Source organism: Microtus ochrogaster, chromosome 18 (genome assembly GCF_000317375.1).
Source record: "Microtus ochrogaster isolate Prairie Vole_2 chromosome 18, MicOch1.0, whole genome shotgun sequence".
Lineage (NCBI taxonomy): Eukaryota > Metazoa > Chordata > Mammalia > Rodentia > Cricetidae > Microtus > Microtus ochrogaster.
In genome coordinates this window covers 67,455,227-67,470,340 of record NC_022020.1, presented here as the reverse complement: position 1 = coordinate 67,470,340, position 15,114 = coordinate 67,455,227, and the positions used below count along the sequence as shown (strand labels likewise).

Sequence of the window (15,114 nt, the reverse complement as noted above, 5' to 3'; positions counted from 1 at the left end):
CTCCTCCTCCTCTTCCTCCTCCTCTTTCTCCTCCTCCTCCTCTTCCTCCTCCTCTTTCTCCTCCTATTCTTTCTTCTTCTCCTCCTCCTCCCCATCATCCTCCTACTCTTTCTCCCCATCCTCCCCTCCTCCTCCTCCCTTCCTCTTCCCCATTGTTTTCCTTTACTTCTTTTTCCAATGTTTTCCCTTCTACATCTTTTCTTCTCGATTTCTTGGTTTTCTCTTATTCCTTTTATGCCTCCTAATACAAAACTTTCTATGGAAGAAAAGATTACCTGAAAACCACAAGCTACATAATTTTCAAAGACAAATTAAAATCTTTGCACAAGAAGAAATCACATGATGAGCACAGGTTACATGTTTTCCTTAGTCACCCACAAGTAGTTCCCAACACCCGCCCTTAGATCACGTGTTTTTGGCTGCATGCTTTACCTTATTCTTTCTCATATCAACAATAATTACATTTGCAGAAAGTGATACAAAAGTTTTTAAAACCTCAGTAGATTAGCAGATACGATTAAAGCATTCCAAGATTATTTATTTATTTATTTATTTTGACAGAGTTTTTCTGTATAGTTCTGGCTGTCCTGGAACTCATTCTGCAGACCAGGCTGACCTCAAACTCACAGAGATTCGCCTGCCTCTGCCTCCCCCAAGTGCTGGGCCACCACTGTCTGGCCCAAGATTTTACTTTTAATATCTAAAAGTTTTTTTGCCAAAATGTGAAAGAATTTGGGATTTTTAAGTCATTCATGTACTAATAATCATGATCATAATTTAACCCAGAACAGTTGTATTTTTTTTTTACACAGGATCTCACGAAACCCAGGCTGGTTTTGAACTCCATGTGCAGCAGTTTCTTCTGCCTCTGCTTCTCAAATCCTGGTGTTCCAGGCATGAGCACCATGCCCAGTTCCAAAGGAAAAAAAGTAAGCAGCCAAAATAAATCCTAACTTAAGTTTATAGATACAGACTGGAGAGATGGCTCAGCAGTTAGAACCATTGCTGCTCTTCCAGAGGACCCAAGTTCCCAGCACCCACATCAGGTGACTCACACCTTCTGTAACCCAAACTCCAGGGTATCCAACACCTCCAGTTTACACATACCCAGACACATAATTAAAAACACGGTAAACACAAATTTCAAAAAGTTATATTTTAGGTCAGGTGTGGTAGCAGACACCAGCAAATCCAGCACTTAAGGAAACTGAGGCAGGAGGATCAGAAGCACAAATCCAGCTGCATAGCACTTCTAATGTCAACGTGGGCTACAGGACACTTATCTCAAAGAAAAAAAAACACAGACAAAACCCAGAAACAAAAAGCAAATTATATCAGTGAGACTGTGTTTGATAATGTTTAAAGCACTGAGTTCAATTTTTAATAAAATGATAATTACTATATGTAACAATAATAATAAAAGAAAAAAACAGTCATGAATTGGAGAGTTCAGGGAACATGGAGGGGATGGTGGGAAGAAATGAAGAGGAGAAAGATGTAATTACATTTTAATCAAATAAAAAATTTAAGCACTCGCGCGCGCGCACACATCCACACACACACACATAAAGTATGACAGAGCCATCAGTTAAAATACTATCAGTTTAAAACATTACATTTGACAAAATTCTGAAGAAATGTTCAAGAGAAAACTCATGTAAATTTTAAGGCGGAAAGGGTCATTTTATTTTAGAATATTTGCAGTATGTGAGACCTTGTCCCTTGCCACTCTGAATGTAGGACGGTCTAGAGGGATGGCTCAGAGGTTGAGAGCACTTGTTGTTCTTAAGGAAGACCCAGCCTGGATTTCCAGGACCCACGTGGCAACTCACAGCCATCCCTAACTCCAGTTCTGGGGAGCCTGATGCCCTCTTCTGGCCTCCTCAGGCACCAGGCACACAACATTCGGGCAACACACACACACATACATAATTTTTTTCAATTAAATACTTAATTAAAATTAATTATTAAAATTAAGTATTGCATTAAAAATGGGCAAGGCGCTTGCACGATGCCACAAACTGGACATTCCAGCACTGGGTTATGCTTTGTAACCAAACGGATCTAAGCGGAGGGTGTGCAGGCGACAGAATGTCCGTTCCCTCCGGAGAGCCACGCGAGATCCTCGGAAAACCCTCGATTCTGGGTTTCAGCGTAGCACTGGGGCAACCACTAGGGCGCAGGTTCCCGAGCAGGGGACACCCGCAGGGTAGTCCCGCCGAGGAGGGGCGTGGCTACGGTCAGCACGGCTGAGTCAGCGCTCTGCAATTGCTCGGCGGCAGGAGGGCGGGGCGTCGGAGGGGGCGGGGCTATCCAGAGGCGACCGGTCATTGGCTGTTGGGGAGGGGCGCGTCGGCGGGGCGGGGCAGGACCAGACTCAGACCTCCGGGCATTGGCTGGTGCGGCGGCCAGGGACACGTGGTGCGGAACCGGCGCGGTAAGCGGACGCTCGCCCTGTGGGCCTTCCTTCCACGGAGGGCGCTGCGGGCTGGGGAAGGGCTGGGCACAGGACAGGGCGGTGTGGGAGTCACCCTGGTCTGCGATCAAGTGCGGGACCCGGGGCATCCAAGTGAGAGCGGCGGGAGGTCCCAGATCCCTAATGCACAGTCAGCCCAGGCCTGAGTCACCCCAGGCCCCGGCGCGGGCCCGCGTTCTGGAGGAACTTAGCCCGGGACCTAGGCCTCCCAGCCGCAAGAGCAGGTTCTGATCGGCCGATCCCCATAAGTACCAGCTCCCCCGGGCCACCCCCAATTCTCCCTGCAGGGCCGATGGACTGTGCGCCCAGTCCAGCCTGCATGGCGACTTGGGGCTGAAGGATCGCAGGGAGCAAAGGCCAGACCGTCCTCACGCCTACACATTGAGGACTCTGCCTGGCTCCAGACAGCGCCTTGGGTGCAAAGGCCCTGGGCAGTATCCAGCTGGACCTTGTCCCTAGGATGGATCCACAGGAGAGAGGTCTCGCCTTGCCAGCTTGCTGGTGCGAGCAGGCCGCTCATTCATTCACCAGTTTCCGTTTACTCATTTGTAGAGTAGAGTAGATGTTAGATCCGCTGTACTAACCCTTGAGAATCTGCAGCCACCAGAGTTCTAAACAGAGTCTGTAGTAAGGCAAAGCCCCTGTCATGGCACCCTGATTGTACTGCTGCTAGAAAGCTTAAGACTTAACAGGTCGTGAAATTGTTGTCATGTTTGGCAAGAAGTTTGCTTGTTCAACCCACCAATACTGCTTTTTACCTTACTAAATGGTTTCCGATTGATGACCTTGATGGAGGAGGACTCACCAGAGCTTGGTGGGACGGAGAGGGCTTGACTCGCTGTGTCTGAGGGGACCGTGTAAAGAAACGGTTTCCTTCCATCTGCCCTGGGAACTCTGCTCACTGTTACTGTTACTGCCCTTAGTGAAAGATGTACCGCAGATCGTTACATCTTTGCATAACAACATTAGCAACAAAATTGTTAACTGTGAGGATGTGATGCTGGGCCACGGTGTTTGGCATTTATGTAAGGACCAGAAGCCCCAGTGAAAAGTGCCCAGTGTAGCAGATGGTTCTGCGGGATAAGGCTTCATCGGATAAACAGGTACCTTCCCTGAGCATAGCTGGCGACAGATGGGTGGAACTTAACACTCACAAACACCTAGGTAATATCTGTAGAGTCTCCCAGAGGCCCTTGCAGGTGAGGCGTGTGGGGAGGTTATGGGTCTAGAAATGTTTCCTCGACTGTGCTAAGTTTTACAAAGTAGGGGAAGATCGTGAGGACACTGAGGACTTAGCAGTTCAATGTCCATCCCTTGCAGCAATCCCGTTTACCATTTGCAGCACCCTGAGATTTCACATTGCTCGGTGTGGGGCATAGCCACCACACTTTGCGTCACAGGAAACCAACTCTCCTGGGATCCTGTACCAAGAAACGGTGCTCTTTACCATGTGTGGCGCATGGCCATTACTGTGGCACCCTCTTGAGACCATGTAGCGACAGTGATGCCAGGGTCACTTGGTGTCCCTGCAGGATGAACTTTCTCAGCACAACTGAGCTCTGTTTCACCTATGCTTACTCAAGTCCGAGTCTTGCTACTTGAAGAGAGAAAACACCCGTTGCAAATCTCAGTGCCTGGGTCAGTTCTGCTTCACATTGATTCCCTATTTTAAAAGCAGTGCCACAAAGTGAGACTTTCTAGAGTCTCAGGCATGAAAAGTAAGTGTTGGAACATGTGCAGAAGGCTGGTAAAGTGCTTGCCTAGCTTCCGTGAAGCTCTGGGTTCCATGCCCAGTACCACACATGGGTGTGCTGATACATACCTGTTTTTCTAGCCTGTGGAAGGGGAAGCAGGAGGATCAGAAGTTCAAGGACAACCTAGGTTACTTAAGATCCTGTTCTTGTTTTGTCTTAAAGGGGGGGGGGTGGAAGCTGCCCAGAAAATGCAGACATTGAGTGTATTTGTGGGGAGCCTGAAATGTGTTCATACATGTGCGTATGCACCGTATAGTATGCAAACTGGGACGTACAGCTCCTCAGACATTGGCCATTTCCTTGTGATGGAAACACTGAATATTCCTTCTAGCTTTCTTTAAAAAAAAAAAAAGTGCACAGCTGCTCTCCACAGCCATGCTCACGGGAGGTGGGAACTTTCCCATCTTTGGCCCTTAAGGAGGTTGAGTGCAGCCCATGGCTAAGGTTGTCAGTTGTCCCCAGCTGAATTCATCTTGCCTTCTGTATCCGAAGACAGGGTGTAAGTTTGCAGTTGAAGAGGCAGAATGTGAGGGTTTATTTGCTTGCTTTTTTGAGACAGAGTTGCACTCTGTAGCCCTGGCTGGCCTACAATTCATAATGTATAGTCCAGGCTGGCCTCATACTTTCAGAGATCCACCTGCCTCTGCCTCCCCTGTCCTGGAATTAAAGGCATCTGCCACCGCGCCCAGCCTGTGACATTTTTATTGAGATTTTTGAAATGATTATTTCCTCTAGCGTTAGCAGGTTATAGTTCCCCTTGTGCTTTAAGAGTCTGAAACTGAGCCGGACGATGGTGGCGCACGCCTTTAATCCCAGCACTCGGGAGGCAGAGGCAGGCGGATCTCTGTGAGTTCGAGACCAGCCTGGTCTACAGAGCTAGTTCCAGGACAGGCTCCAAAGCCACAGAGAAACCCTGTCTCGAAAAACCAAAAAAAAAAAAAAAAAAAAAAGAGTCTGAAACTGTAGCTCACTTGGTGGGTGGACTGCTTACCAAACAAGCAGTGAGCTGACTTTGATCCCAGCAACACATAAATCAGGCTTGGTGGGGGTTGGACAAGTAATTCTAACATGTAAAAGGACCAGATGTTTCAGTCTAGTTCAGGCCACAAGAGGTCCTGTCTCAAAAAAATAAAAGTATAACGTTTTAAAAAGTAAATGCCAGCTAGGCATGGTGGCACACACCTTTAGTCCTAGCACTTAGGAGGCAGGTGGATGTCTGTATGAGGCTGGCCTGGTCTACAAAGAAAGTTCCAGGACAGCTGCAGTGTGACCTTGTCTCAGAAAAATAACAATGCACAGTAAATCCCTGTGAGTGGAAAGTACCCACTAGAGTTTTCTTCAGATTGTCTGCCACCGGGGCTCTCAAACTGTCCTGGAGCTTTTCCTTTGGAGCAAGGAAAGGAAATGAAGGTCAGTCTAAGCCCCTGGCTGGTTCCCAGTCACTTCCTGGAGAGTCTTGTGATAAGTGTTGCAACCAATGCTGACAGGAGGGTGGAGGAGCACTTCTGGATCCTCAGGCCACTGCCCTTCAGTCCCAGCTGCAAGCCAAACTGGTCTGGCTCCTTGCTCTCTCTGCTCAGAGTCTCCAAGGTCTGAAGTCTGCCTGAAAGATGTCAGCCCTCAAAGCCATCTTCCAGTACATCGACAACAATCAGGACCGCTATGTCAAGGTGAGGGTCTGCCCCTTCTTCGTGAATAGTGAGAGCTGCTGCAGTCTTGTCCAGCCAGAGAGATTTTCAAGAAACTCGTATGAATTATGCCATTTTGATCAAGCATTAAAAGTTCATGTTTCTTTTCACGATGGTGAAGGTCGCACTTTCGTCATTTGGTAGTTAATTATCCCTGTCTCTATGAGTAATGTTCATTCTTTATTTTTCTCTAAGGTCATCTATGGCTTCTTGTGATAGTTATAGATTTAAAAAAGGAGAAGAAGACAGCTTGAATCCAGCTCGTTCTGAGTGATTATATGATGCTATGTTTAAAGTGTTGCTTGGTTTTTATCTATAAGAATTATGACTTCAGTTTACTTTTGGAAGAATCATTTTAGATGAAACATTTTGACTTCTCCCACTAAGAATTACATCTAGGGGACTAACTTGGATCATGACTTGACTTTGCAGTATGTTTTCTCTCTGTTGCAATTTTGTTGACTTGGGGTTAAAAATGCACATTCTGACATCTTTCCTTCCTGCTTAGTTTGGGGAGGGGGGGTAGGAACTTCCAGTTTTGTTGGTTTTTAAATGTAGATCAGGCAAGCTCCGTCTGCTCTGTGCATAAAGTGGTGTAGCTGTAGTAGAGTCCCATTGGCGAGCCCACCCCTGCCCTTAGAGAACAGCGTTTCAGAGCCCTTTCCACTTGCCCTCTACAACAGAAACTTGCGGAATGGGTGGCCATCCAGAGCGTGTCCGCCTGGCCAGAGAAGAGAGGGGAGATCAGAAGGATGATGGAGGTGGCCGCCGCGGATATCCAGATGCTGGGGGGCTCCGTAGAGCTGGTGGATATCGGAAAGCAGAAGGTACGAGCACACCCACCGAATTCTCCCTGGGTCTGGGAAGAAGCAGCCAGGTCTTGTGTGACCTTTGACTGCAGATGGTCAGCTCTAATTCAAAGTAAGCTTGTAGTGCCTCTTGAGTACATCCTCACTGAGGGCAAGGTAATAGTTTTGTGATTATTCAGCATGTTTTATTCCAGGAAGGAGAACTGTGGACCAGTGACTCAAGGGTAGGTGAGAATTTCACTCTTAAGAAGAGCTGAAGTTCCTTTCCCAGAAATCAAAGCTTTCACAGTTAGAAGTTACACATTATCCAAGTCACTTAATAAATAACAAAGCTCTCTGTTCCGGGTCCTCTACGTATATACGATAGCTTTCAGAGTGTGAACGAGTGAGTCTCCAATTCGTGTGCCTTCTCTTGGGTGCTTTTCTTCATTTGCCTTGCCTTGTCCAACTTTGATGTGATGGGTTTTATTTTATCTTATTATGTTTTATTTTGTCATATTTTGTTGTTTTCTCTTAGAAGCCTGTTCTTTTCTAATAAGAAACAGAAAGGGAATGGGTCCAAATGACGGGGAACTGGGAGGAGCAGAGAGGGAGGGAAAACTGTAATCAGGATATATTGTATAAGAAAAAAAATCTAGTTTCAATAAAAGGGAAAATACACTTGAAAGCAAAAACATAAAATAAATAACAAAGCCCCAGCACCCCCACTCCGCACCCCAGTACTTCTTACCAGGAATCTGGAAGTGGAGAGGGCACCTTAAGAACAGCTTGTTCTGCTTCGAATTTTGTTACTGCTTTTGGTTTTGGTTTTGGTTTTGGTTTTGGGTTGAGACAGGATCTAACTATATTGCCCTGGCAAGCTAGAACCCACTAAGTTGACCACACTGGCCAGAACTCACAAAGCTCCTGCTGCCTCTGTCCCCCACATGCAGGGATCTAAGGTGTGGGCCACCACATCCAGCTCTTTATCTGACATCATGATAGATTTTTCTGCTACTTTAGTTTCAACTGAATTTTTAGGTTCATTTTGTCATTGTTGGATCTTTTGTCTGATAAATTAGGTGTGCAGTTGCAATGAGCAGTTCTGGAATTAGCCATTCAATTTACTGTGCATATGTAATCCAGGGGGTGGTGTGGGAGCCAAGTGCCTTCATGGCAAAACCAGAATTCAAATCCAGGCTTTCTGACTCTCGGTCCAATGCTTCTCGAGATTTTCTTTGAATGACAATTATTGATAGTTAATATACAATAATAGCAGCATCCGAACAAATGCCCCCCACAGGGGAATAAAGTAAGTTTCTTCATATTGTTTCCTTTAACTTTTTTGCTTAGTCTTTTTGAATTTGTAATTATTTATTTATTTCTTAGACAAGGTCTCACTCTGTTCCGGTCTGTCCTCCAGGGCTGCCGTGTAACCACACACTCACTCAGGTGTAACCACGCACTCACTCTTGTTTCTTTGCCTTGCCTGCCTGCTACCTCGCCCACTCTTCTCATCGTGTTAAACAAAAGACAAAATATGACTAGGTGCGATGAATCACTTTTAAGAGTTCCTTTACAGGGTTTTTAGACAATAAATAAATCAGCCAGGGGTGGGGATGGGGTGAGGGGAGCCATACACCTTTAGGACAGCCAGGACTACACAGAAGAAACCTTGTTTGGAAAAACAAACAGACAAAATTACAATAAATAAATCTATTCTGTTACCACTGATGTGGTTATCTTTAAAGGCCTCCATAAAAGAATACAGCGGCTGTTACACTGTTTCACATTAGGTAACACTCATTTTCATCAAGGCCTCAAGAGAGCTCCGTGATCAGGCCAGCTAAAAGCCAGCTGATGGAAATGGCCATGGACCCTATGTACCCAAAGTTTAAGGCATGGTTCTCTTCCCCTGGTGCCTACAAGCCAACCTCATGAAATCTGATGTGCAGGCCCAGCCCTCATAGCACACGCTTGGGGCTGTCAGGATCAAGAGGTACTTAGGTATTTTATCAGCGAAGTTTACTGAGAAAATAAGCCAGTATTCTTATAAGAGTCCCTATCACCTGCTGGGTGTGGTGGTGCTCGCCTCTAATCCCAGAACTCCTGGCAGGAAGGAGACAGTCAGGCCTAATCAATGAGGTGTGTCTCAAAAATAAGAATTCTAACCACCCGCTGAGTTCTAGAGTTCCTGTGTGCTCACAGGCTCAAATCTGAGGGAGGAGAATTTTCCCAGCCCTCCCCCACACCGTCCTTACCTTGTCAGTTTTAGTGGCTGCGTCTTTTATCTCTTAATCATTAGTTGTTGGTCTAGCTTCGTTATCAGACAAGATAATCGGTACATTGGGCAGTGGTGCGGGTGGTATGGCTTCAGGGCAGTCTGGCTCTGACTGCTATACCATTTAGTCTGTGCATTATGGTTTTTTCAGAGACATTTTCATAATGACTCTCAGTAGTGGTTTCTAGTACATCAGCACATATGCGCAATGTTCTTGCTGAAACAGCCCCTTCCTCCTACCAGCAGACAAATGCACACGCGTGTGTGCTCGTGTCCTCCCCTGTCAACTGCTGTGTGCTTTGTTATGCTCACCAGGTTTTCCTACAGGAGCTAGTTAGTAGAGGAGGCGCATGGGCTTCAGGGCGTGAGGACATTGTGCTTGGGCCACGGAGCCACAAGTGGTCACCACTGACCTGATGTAGAGGTAGGAAAGACGTAAGACTGGTTTGTCTAGAATTCTGCAAGTGGTGTCCTGGATAGCTGGCAAAGCCTTGGGGGAAAGTCCAGGGGGAGCAGCAACTACCACCATTTCACTTGGCAAGCATTATGTAAATTCTCTATTTTGAAGATTTTTTTTAAGTGTGTGCTCACAAGTGTCTGTAAGCAACGCGTCTGCTGGTACCTAGAAAGGCTGGAGGAGATCACCAGATTCCCCTGCTGTTGAATCACAGGTGGTTGTGATTCCCGATGTCGGTGCTGGGACCTGAACTCGGGTTCTCTGGAAGAGCAGAAAACACGCTTACCTGCTGAGCCATCTCCCCAGCCCTGAATTCTCTTAATGCCCTGGCTGATGGTCCATTCTGTTCATCTTAGCTGTCTACATACAGAATTTCAAAAATATAGCCCTCAGTTGCTATTGTAGCTGTTTTAGCTGTTATTTCAGAAATGAGTGCAGTTTATCCCAGACTGTTTCGTTATGTATTCTGACAGGTTTCCTAGCAGCCTTGATTAAATTAGTTGTCGGTGTGGTTCAGTTCATGCTCCCTGTGTTTCGGGAAGTCATTGGATTTCAGAAGCATGGAGTCCTTGTTAATTAAGAGCTGTTAAATGATAGGATCTTAAAACTCGGCAGCACAGGTTGAAGGATGAGAACAGCTAGATTGAATGACAGCTGCCATACTATTAACCAGACTGTCTTCCACTGCTCCTCTCCCTCAGCTCCCGGATGGCTCAGAGATACCCCTTCCTCCCATTCTGTTGGGTAAGCTGGGCAGCGATCCCCAGAAGAAAACGGTGTGCATTTATGGGCACCTGGATGTGCAGCCTGCGGCCCTGGAGGATGGCTGGGACAGTGAGCCCTTCACCTTGGTGGAACGGGAAGGTAAGGTCACCCAGTGCTTGCCACCCAAGTGCTCAGCTTTGGAAATAGTTCTGGAGATGCTACATTTGGGAAATCACTAATATTCTCCTGGGGTTTTCTCTTTCTGGTACATTTTTTTTAAACAGAATCTAGAGACTGGGTTCTGGAAATTTCTCATTTGTGCCTTGGTTCCTCAAAGTTCAGAAACTTTTCTTTTCTTATGACAAGTCCTTGGTGGGAGCCTGCCAAGCTTCCTTCAATGCTAACATCTTTTCCAGAACATTCTTTGTGATTTGGGGCCACAGAGTCTGCAAAGGCAGCCTCTCCTTCTCACTCCCTGTGATGCGCTCGGTTTGCATTCTGTTGTCACTGCTCTGTCTGGAGAGCCCCCTAGGGCCCAATCCCAGGCCTCCTGAGTGACATGTCCTGACTCCTTGTGGACTGCTACATGCCTGTGAAATAGGAAAGTTATTTTTATTTAACACATCCGTATGAAACCCATCCGATACTGGGGTCCTCCTCACTACCTAACTGGGACGTACCCACTGCTGTTAGAACTCCACCGGCACTTGGGTTTCTCCTGAGTTTCAGACCCACACGTCTGTGAGGTAGTTCACATGACTTCAAGCTGTCTGGACTGGGCACCCCTTCTTCCTTCCCTGGACCCTCTGTCATACCCTTTGAACAGCACCCTCTTCCACCACCTATACCAGAAGCAGGACTGTCCTGTCCCTGCTTGGGCCATCTCTAGTCCCTTCCCGGCCTCTGTCCTGCCCTTGCTGAGGACACCCTGGTGTGGATCCTGACAACCCGACCACACTTCTTTGAACCTAACACCCCTCAGCAGATTCAGATTAGGGTTCCAAATTGGGACGAGAGGATAGTGTGTACTTAGTGCTTTGTGACCATGGCCATGGGCTTCCAAAGCAACCAGGCTCTGCATGGTTGTGTTAGCTGTGTAGAGCACATAGTCTTAAAGGGCTAGCCACCTATAGGGTTTCCTGGAGACGCGTGATGAATCTCTGTGAATCCTGGTCCTAGCCATCGCTGTGAAAAGGGAAAAGTAACACAGACACCCACATGACTGCCTCTTGGATTGCAAGAAATTGTCTCTGAATTTAGCATAGGGTTGGATGGAGACCCAGGCTTTTAAAGTGTAAAAGGCCCTCCCCGCTCAGGACAGCTTTGTGAGTTGGTGTCTCAGCATTATCAGAGGTTCGCTTGAGGAAAGGTCTTCGATTTGTTGTCTCTAACTGGATCTGCTGACTGTTGCTCCAGGCAAGCTGTACGGGAGAGGCTCCACGGATGATAAGGGACCAGTGGCTGGCTGGATGAATGCCCTGGAAGCCTATCAGAAGACTGGCCAGGTACACCCCCACGTCAGATTCTGTCCACTCATCAGGTCGTGTGAGTAGTGGTGTAAAGATCACTCGAGAGGAGAAAGCGAGCCCCACCTTGGTCAGCAAGGGAGACGTAGATAGAAGATTGCAGCTGTTTCTACTCTGGAGATCATTAAACAGTTCATTGTCCTAAGGACGCTCAAAGGTCAGGTTATCACCATGCTGCAGGATTCTTGCCAACCTTAGAACATCTTTGATTCTCTCCTTTCCTTCTGTGCTGGGATCAAACCGATCCTCATGCACACTGGGAAATTCCTGTACCACTGAGCTGGATCTCCATCGCCAGTGGGAACTGAATTTTATTTTATTTTATTGTGACTGTTTTGGGGCTTTTTTGTTTTTTGTTTTGTTTTGATGGTATTTTGTTATTGTTGTTTTATTATTATTTTTAGGTTTTTTTGTTTTTTGGTTTTTTAAAGACAGGATCTCTCTGTATAGCCCTGGCTATCCTGGAACTAGCTTTATAGACCAGACCAGCTTCAAACTCACAGAGATCCATCTGCTTCTGCCTCCCAAGTCTGGGATTAAAAGTGTGCGCCACCATCGCCCAGCTTGTTGGTATTTATTTTGTTGTTGTTGTTCTTTGATTTTGAGATAGGGTCTCAGTGTAGCCCTGGCTGGCCTGTAACTTACAGAGCCTGTAACTCTGCCTCTCTAGGGCTGAGATTATAGATGTGCACCACCACCTCAGGCTCCCAGATGTGACTTTGGTGGATTTGTTTGTTTGACACAGAGTCACATTATATAGCTCAGGCTGGCCTTGAACTCATGACAATCCTCCTTCCTCAGCCTTCAAGTGCTGGGATTATGGGCGCGTACCACAAACTTGACTAACATGAATTTTCAACCTTTGACCTTACCCATGAGTATGGTCCCTAGCCAGAATGTAACAGACTTTCTGATGTTGCACAAATTCTTTTCTCTATGTGGTTTATATGCTCCTAAAAAATAAATTTTAGATTATTTTGAGTGTTTCTTTTTTGGGGAGGGGGTCTCAAAGTTCAAAATTGATAAAGTATAGAAAATGGGGCGGGGGCAGCTCTAGAACCCTAATTCTCGATAGCTCCTAGTGTTGTTCCCTGCTCAGTTTTCTGATTACCTTTAACCTGGCTGTGATTGTGCTGTTTGGACAGTCTTTGCGTATGAATTTTATTTCACAAACGTGATAAAATAAGAATAAGTAGTTTTGTCAAAGTGTGGAAAATCAGATCAGGAAAGAGGCTCCCATGCTCTTTGTCTGGGGAGCATCTGCATGAGAAAAAACACATTTCCAACACACACGCTTGGCCTGTCCAACAGCCAATCCTAAAAGCTGGGCACAGAAGCCGGGAAGACTCAGCAACTCCAGGGCTCCTCAGGTGTTGGGAGGATCTGGAAGGGAGGGTACACAGGACAGAGCACTGAGCCCCTTCACTTAGAGCTGTTGAATATATCGAGGTTCCAGGAAAGATTTCACTTGGGACAAAAGATGCAAACAGGTGGGAGGTGGGGCTTCCAGGCTTTGGACCCTGCGGCTCTGTCCTGTGTGTGGCCCTAGCCAGCTGCCTGCTCGTGTGCAGCCTCCTTGCTCATCTGTGGATAGGCTGGCTCCCTGCTTCATCCTGTGGAGCCAGAAGAGCTCTTTGAACATAACCCAGATGCCAGCGCTGTGCTGAGATTCTGGTTAAGCACCTCAGGACCCCTTGGCTTCTGTGTTCAAAGCGATGCTGGCAGTGTCGATGACCTTCCCAGTGCAGAAAGGTCTCACTTACACTTAGCCGAATTCTCTCCTGATTCCTTTTAGTGTGTGTGTGTGTGTGTGTGTGTGTGTGTGTGTGTGTGTGTGTTACTTGTGTTTGGGTGTCTGAGAGAGACAGAGAGAGAACTTGCAAGTATTACTTGTGTGGGGGTACATTTGCCCAGGGGTATGCATATGTGTGGAGGTCTGAAGCTGAGTTACAGACAGTTGTGAGCAGCCATGTTTGTGCTGGGAATGGAACCCTGGTCCTCTGTAAGAGCAGTCGTTGCTCTTCAGACCAGTATGCATTACCCTTCTCCCTGCCCCATGGCTTCCCACACTCATTGGCTCACCGCAGGGCATACCTAGGCATGGTACAGGGCTTTTCCTTCTGACTATAGACTCCCACAGGCCAGTGAGAGAGATCTCATATCTGAAGCTAAATATCAGAACAGTCTCTTGTGTGTGGCTTCTGCAAGAAAAGTAAGAAAACCGACTGTCTTGTGATGTCCCTGTCCCAGGAGATTCCTGTCAACCTGCGGTTCTGCCTGGAAGGCATGGAGGAATCTGGCTCTGAAGGCCTGGATGAGTTAATTTTTGCCCAGAAAGATAAGTTCTTCAAAGACGTGGACTACGTCTGCATTTCTGACAACTACTGGCTGGGGAAGAATAAGCCGTGCATCACCTACGGCCTCAGAGGCATCTGTTACTTCTTCATTGAGGTAAGAGCTGAGTCCCTCTCTAACCCACAAGCCTCTGTGTTCTCCCGTACCCTGACACAGGCAAATACCAAGAAGTTAATCACACGTGAAAGAGGAGCTCTGAGCTTCCCAGGGCCCCTATTGGGTTCCATAATCCATCCTAATCCCCCAGGCACGCAGCTCTGAGGTCAGAAGTCCAATCTCATGGCAAGTTCAAATTAAGACAGTATTATCTGTGATATCGTATTAAAGTGGATGGGATGACAGCAATGCCAGGCCTTCTAAGATGACTTGGACAAATAAGCACTTGAACCCTTCCTTTAAAACAGTCAGCCGGGCGGTGGTGGCGCACGCCTTTAATCCCAGCACTTGAGAGGCAGGTGGATCTCTGTGAGTTCAAGGCCAGCCTGGTTTACAGAGTGAGATCCAGGACAGCTAGGGCTGTTACACAGAGAAACCCTGTCTCAAAAAACAAAAACAAACAAACCAAAAAGTTAAAGTGTTCACACTTTAGCAGGTAATTTCTAATTCCACATCTGAGTTTTCTTGAGAGGATGGGGACTCTACCAGATGAGCAGGGAGTGTGGGCAGACTGCCACACAGGTGGGGGTCTTCTCCCACGGGCATGACCATGTGGGTCCTGCTGAAGGTCTTTATCGCCTCATAGGGCAGAATCCATGGCCATAGCTGTACTGAGACTATGTGCATGTCACAATTCCTTCTGAACTGTGAGGGGACTTCCCATTCCCTTTAGAGATGGAAGTCTAAGTACCCGATGGTTACCTGGCCTGCCTGGTTGTAAGACTAGTACTAAAGTGGGTCTGATCCACTTTTTTCATGTTAATGGGTTCATGCTTCATGCTTGGTGTTGCCCTCTGAGGAAATATGTGCAGGGTCTCTGCAAAAAAACAAGATTCTGTCCTTCCTTTTAAAGGGGTTATCAGTGTTAGAGAGGCTGCTCTGCACCATGCTTCTACCTGTGGCCACCATTCCTGGTGCACCTGCAGCC

General features: G+C 47.0%; 1 protein-coding gene across 2 annotated transcripts in view; it reads left to right on the top strand.

Moving 5' to 3' along the window:
• Positions 1-2,395: 2,395 nt before the first annotated feature.
• Cndp2 (carnosine dipeptidase 2) overlaps positions 2,396-15,114 on the top strand; it is a 19,341-nt gene continuing 6,622 nt past the window's right edge. Inside the window, exons 1-6 of one of the 2 annotated variants that reach the window (XM_005356328.3) lie at positions 2,396-2,437; positions 5,811-5,900; positions 6,602-6,745; positions 10,146-10,308; positions 11,566-11,654; positions 13,926-14,126. In XM_005356328.3, the coding sequence (XP_005356385.1) occupies positions 5,841-5,900; positions 6,602-6,745; positions 10,146-10,308; positions 11,566-11,654; positions 13,926-14,126 (657 nt within the window). In that variant the 5' untranslated portion in view covers positions 2,396-2,437; positions 5,811-5,840. Of the gene's footprint in view, positions 2,438-5,660; positions 5,901-6,601; positions 6,746-10,145; positions 10,309-11,565; positions 11,655-13,925; positions 14,127-15,114 lie in introns of those variants that run through there. The other variant, XM_005356329.2, reaches the window with a different exon arrangement.